We start from the raw sequence: 4,702 nt of genomic DNA on the forward strand, positions 1-4,702 counted from the left end.
CTCAGCGGGGACGGGCACGGGGCCGGGGGGAGCAGCAGGGCCCTGGGTGGGGTGGGACGGGATGGGATGGGACGGGATGGGATGGCGCAGGGGGGCTGCCACAGCTCTGCCCCAAATCCTGCCCGGTGACTGGGGTGGTGGGGAAGGCAAGGGAGCGCCCCCCCCCCCCCCCCCTTCAGGGCCTGGTGTTGGTGTAGGGGCCGCTCCTCTCTGCCTCACCCCCCTCTAAAACCCCTCTAAAACCTCACAGCCCTCTCAAACCTCTCAAACCTCTCAAACCTCTTCCCCCGCAGCCGCAGACCCGGCGGGGTTTCAGCAGGAGGCACGCTGTGCTGCCAGGCCTTCGCCAGGTTGCCCATCACGTAAGTCTCATGTCACTACACCCACAGGGGCAGGGCTGTTGTGCCTTCACCGTGCCTGGCTGCTGCCCCGGTAATCTGCAGCTGTGATGCGAAAGGAGCCGCTTCTAAGTGGGCGGCATCTCGGGAGCACCGGGGTCATCCCTTGCCAGCTGCCGGCGCTGAGAGGAGGAAGCTCTGCGAGCAGTGTTGGCTTTTGCACGGGGCGGGCGGTGTTGAGCAAGCCCCAAGCAGAGCAATGCGCACTGAGAGACATCCTGTGCGTGGCCTGGCTGGGGAAGGGGTGAGGAAAGCAGAGCTTGCAGCAGCCACCGGGAAACCTGCAGTTGCACAAAATCCCAGCACCACAGTCCTACAGCCTGCAGAGATTTCCTGAGAGCACGGTGTCAAGGCAGTCGCCAGTGCAGGTGGCACCTTTGCCATCACCTTGAGAAAGGCAATCCTGAGAGCAAGCAGGCTCACACAAGCAGGAGAGGGAGTGTAAGTGCACTCTGCACACAAGGGTGATCTGCCCCAGCCCTGTGAGGCACGCTGTCCTGACAGAAGAGCAAGTTTTGCTGTGCAGGCAGCAGGAATGACAGATCTGCAGCCCCCTTAAGCTAACTGGTGGAAAAAGCCACACTGCATGATCCCAGCAGGGAGAGCATTACCAGAGCATGCAGGCTGTTTACCATAACTCACATTCATTCAAGGACTGAGCTAACTAATGCAAAGTGAAGGGCAGGGGAAATGTCAGCGTTATGCCATACGCTGCTCTGCTACAAGAAAAAGTGGAAGTATCTCCCCCTGTCTCTCTGTCTGGAGGAACACGCTCAGTAGCTGCTCCTAGAAGAGCCAGACCAAGTCCAGGGCCACCTGGAGCCAGGGAGTGTTCCCAGCCCTGCCCATGCAGGAGGAAGCTGGGCTGTTAGCCACGTACTAATGACAGGGTGGACCCCAGCCTGGAGCCAGCCTCAGTGATTCAGAGGCTGGAACTCCCCTGCCCTTTATCCCCTGCAAGAAAAGCCTCTTTTTGCAGAAAGGCCGCGGCAGGCAGAGGAGCAGGAGGGTGCCAGTCCCAAGGCAGGCAGCCCCATGCAGAGGGGACAAGGGGGGGGCCAGAGGATGGGTGACCCCACAGGAAGGTGGGAAAGGCGTAGCCACAGCCAGTCCTAATTAATACAGGCAGTGACAGATTTGCACTTAATGGTTTTCCCGCCCCAGCGCACCCTGTGCCTCAGGCAGCTTGCAGCAGGCTGCAGTTCGCAGAGCCCAACCCAAATTGGAGTTCAGGGAGCCCCTTCAGGGTCACGGGAGCGATGCAAAAGGTAAGGCAAGGACAGCGCCAGCGCTCAACTTAAATGCTTTTATTGACAATGTCTCTGAACAATAATAAGCAAACAATGCTTAAGTTTCATCCAAATTCACTTTCCACATGTCAAAAAAGACCTCAAGGTAGAAAAAAATAAAATAAAAATATAAATATCTGAGAATCCATCTTAATAAATAAATTAAAAACACAATAAAAACGTTTTCATGGAAAACTTATGTCGGAACATTCAGACCACCTCAACAATGCATGATCAGTAAAGTTACAATGAACATCGATGTAGAACTACAGTACATGGATATAGCTAGTTATCTACCTACTAGAAAATAAAATAGAGTCTCTTTCCCCCCACGTAAGATGGGTCATTGCTAAGTCATCAGAACACGATATTGCCAGGAACACAGTAGTTATTGTTAATCAGCTGCACTAGATACGAGTTGGAGATACCCAGCACCAGGTTAATTCCAATCATTTAAAACCAAGGGATTAATTAGTTAATGCTAGTGATACTAAGGAGGGGAGGGAGTCACCAACCCAGCCATGTGGGACATGCTACAGACTACCAGCTCTCATGGGCGGGCCGTTGGGGACAAGACAAACTCCATGCGGTTTGCTACATCTCTGGAGGAGGTACGCGGCCTCGGCACGGGGCGCCCAGCCAGACACGGGGGGGGCAGCGGCGGCGGGGCCCTCCCCAGGCCCGGGGAGCCCCAGGGGGCGCGGCGGCGAGTCCGTGGGGGTGCAGGGGCAGGGGAGGGGGCCCGGCAGGTCAGTCAGTGCAGGGCGGCCGAGCCCCTCACAAGGCCAGCAGGGTGGGGGAGCTGAGGGAGTCGGACGAGGGCTCGTTGCTGCTGCTGCCCTTCCGGTGCGCGGCGGCGCAGCTGGGGAAGGCGTCCGCCTCGGGGTAGGTGAAGACGAAGGTGGAGGTGTAGGTGCTGGGGCACGGGGTGCAGGTGACCACCGGGGTGCAGAGGGGCTCCAGCTCCACGCCGCTCCCGGCGCCCAGCGGCTCCCAGTCCGACGCGTAGAAGGAGGAAGCCCCGGGCAGGTCCATGTCAGGCACCGAGCGGGAGGCCTCCCGCGGCCCCGTGGAGAAAAGCAGCTCATCGAAGGGCTCGGCCTTGAGCTCCAGCCCACCGCCGCTGGGCTCCTTGGGTGGCACGGCCGGCGGCGCCTCGGACATCAGCGGCAGGGTGAAGGCAGCCTCCTCGGCCGCCGTGGGGCTGGGGGTGCCCAGGTCCAGCGCGGTGGCAGCCGCCAGCTCCTCGGAGAAGCGCAGCTCCTCGGGCATCTTGCAGGCTGGCCGGTGCGCCGCCAGGATGAACTCCAGCTTCTCCTTCTCCTTCAGCAGGTTAGCAATCTCCGCCTGCAGAGCGGACTTCTCCTCCTCCAGCTGGTCTGTCTCCTGCAGAGGCAGCGAGCGAGCGGGCTGTCAGCCAGGGCCGGCCTCACCCCAGGTGGGTGCGTTTTGGGGGAAGCCCCCCCCCACGCACACAATTTCCTCACGCCCACCCCGGGACCTCCCGGGCAGCACTCACCGCCTGCAGTGTGTCGGTCAGCTCCCGCCGCCGGTTGCGGCACTTGGCCGCTGCCATCTTGTTCCTCTCCCGGCGGATCCTCCTCTTCTCCTCCTCCTCCGGGGACAGCTGAGGGCAGAGCAGCGAGGGACCCGTCAGTGCCGCCGCCAGACCCCCAGCCCGAGCAGCACCCCCGGTCCTAAACCCTAAAGCCCAAACCCCCCACCCCAAATCCTCTCCCCCCGGGTACCCCGCTCCCCTCTCACCTGCTCGACTTTGCCCCTGCGTCCAATGCTCTGCCCGCGACCTCCTCCGGGTGCCTTGAGCACGGCGGGGCGGCTGTAGGCAGCGGGGGCCGGCGGTGCCGAGACCCCGTAGGGATGCCCGCGGGTCTGCGAGGGGGCCACGGAGGAGATGAGGGTGGGCTGCACCAGCCACTGCAGGTCGGGGCTGGTGGAGATGGCCGTCACGGTGGGCACGAAGCTGGCGCTGGACACGGCCAGCTCGGAGCAGAAATCCTGCGGGATTATAATAAGGGTACGGTGAATAGTGAACGGGGGGGGAGGTGGCAGCGCTACCGGGCCGCTCCCCGCCGCCCCCGGGGCCGCGCTGCCAGCGGCGGCTCCACACGAGAGCGGGGCCGCTATAAATAGCTCTGACGTCCGCGCTGACGCAGGCGCCGCTCCGGAGTCTCCTCAATGAACTCGCGTTTTTATCAATGGAGCCGCTTTACGCACCCGCCGCCCCGCGCCGCCCGGCCACGGCTCCCCCCGCACCCCCGCACCCCGCGTCCCACCGGCACCGGGACACCCCCGGCGGGGCTGCAGCCGGCCGGGAGCCGCCGGCACCGAGCGGCGGGGCTGCCCGGGGCCGTGCTGGGATCCCGCTGCCCCCCTCCACCCCCATGCATCGCACCCCCGGTTCGTAGCCAGCCCCTCACCTGCGGGTTGACGGGGGAGCCCATGCTGGAGAAGGAGTCCGCCGGGGACGGGTAGTAGGTGAGGCTGTCCCCGGCCGGGGAAGCGCTGCTGCAGCGGGAGGAGGGCGCCTCGTACTCGCCGGTGAAGCCTTGGTACATCATGGCTGGGCGGGCTGCGGGCCCGGGCTGCGCCTCGGATGGGAGCTGGGAGAGGAGAGGAGAGGCGAGGAGAGGAGAGGAGCGGGACGGGGGCCGCCTGCGTCCGCTGCGCGTCTGCCGCTCCTCCGCCGGGGCTGCCTCTGGTGCCGGGGACCCGCGCCGCGCTCCCTTTTATACCCTCCCGCCGCGTGAGCGCCGCATACGTCACGCGGCGCGCGCCACTCCCGCCCGCGGGGGGGGCCGCCCGCTCCGCCCCCCCCCCACGCAGCCCGCCCCGCTCTGCCCCCCCCTCGCCGCGCCCCGATGACTGCGGGGGGGGAACCACCGAAATGGGAGGGGGGGGGAGAGGGGCGCGGGGTGCCCCGAATGGAGAGAAAGCGGGGGGAGCGGTGAGGGATCCCCCCCCGCGACGAGAATGGTAGGGGCGGGCTCGGGAACC

The 4,702-nt window shown here is 64.1% G+C and overlaps 1 protein-coding gene across 1 annotated transcript; it reads right to left on the minus strand.

Annotated features, from left to right (window-relative positions):
* Positions 1-1,690: 1,690 nt before the first annotated feature.
* On the minus strand, positions 1,691-4,396 carry FOS (Fos proto-oncogene, AP-1 transcription factor subunit). The gene is made up of 4 exons (XM_084288274.1): positions 4,126-4,396; positions 3,452-3,703; positions 3,207-3,314; positions 1,691-3,073 (listed from the first exon to the last, which is right to left on the minus strand). The coding sequence occupies exons 1-4, from the start codon at positions 4,264-4,266 to the stop codon at positions 2,465-2,467; spliced, it is 1,110 nt and encodes a 369-aa protein (XP_084144400.1). The 5' UTR covers positions 4,267-4,396; the 3' UTR covers positions 1,691-2,464.
* Between the last annotated feature and the right edge of the window lie 306 nt (positions 4,397-4,702).

Source organism: Netta rufina (genome assembly GCF_964035555.1).
Source record: "Netta rufina genome assembly, chromosome: 5".
NCBI classification, from domain to species: domain Eukaryota; kingdom Metazoa; phylum Chordata; class Aves; order Anseriformes; family Anatidae; genus Netta; species Netta rufina.

What these genes read in the sequence shown, in the direction of transcription:
- FOS (XM_084288274.1), bottom strand. Translation starts at nt 4,266, where the DNA reads ATGATGTACCAAGGCTTCACCGGCGAGTACGAGGCGCCCTCCTCCCGC. An exon ending in GCAGGGGCAAAGTCGAGCAG is followed by an intron (nt 3,315 to 3,451) that starts GTGAGAGGGGAG and finishes CTCTGCCCTCAG; the next exon opens with CTGTCCCCGGAGGAGGAGGA. An exon ending in TGACCGACACACTGCAGGCG is followed by an intron (nt 3,074 to 3,206) that starts GTGAGTGCTGCC and finishes CTGCCTCTGCAG; the next exon opens with GAGACAGACCAGCTGGAGGA.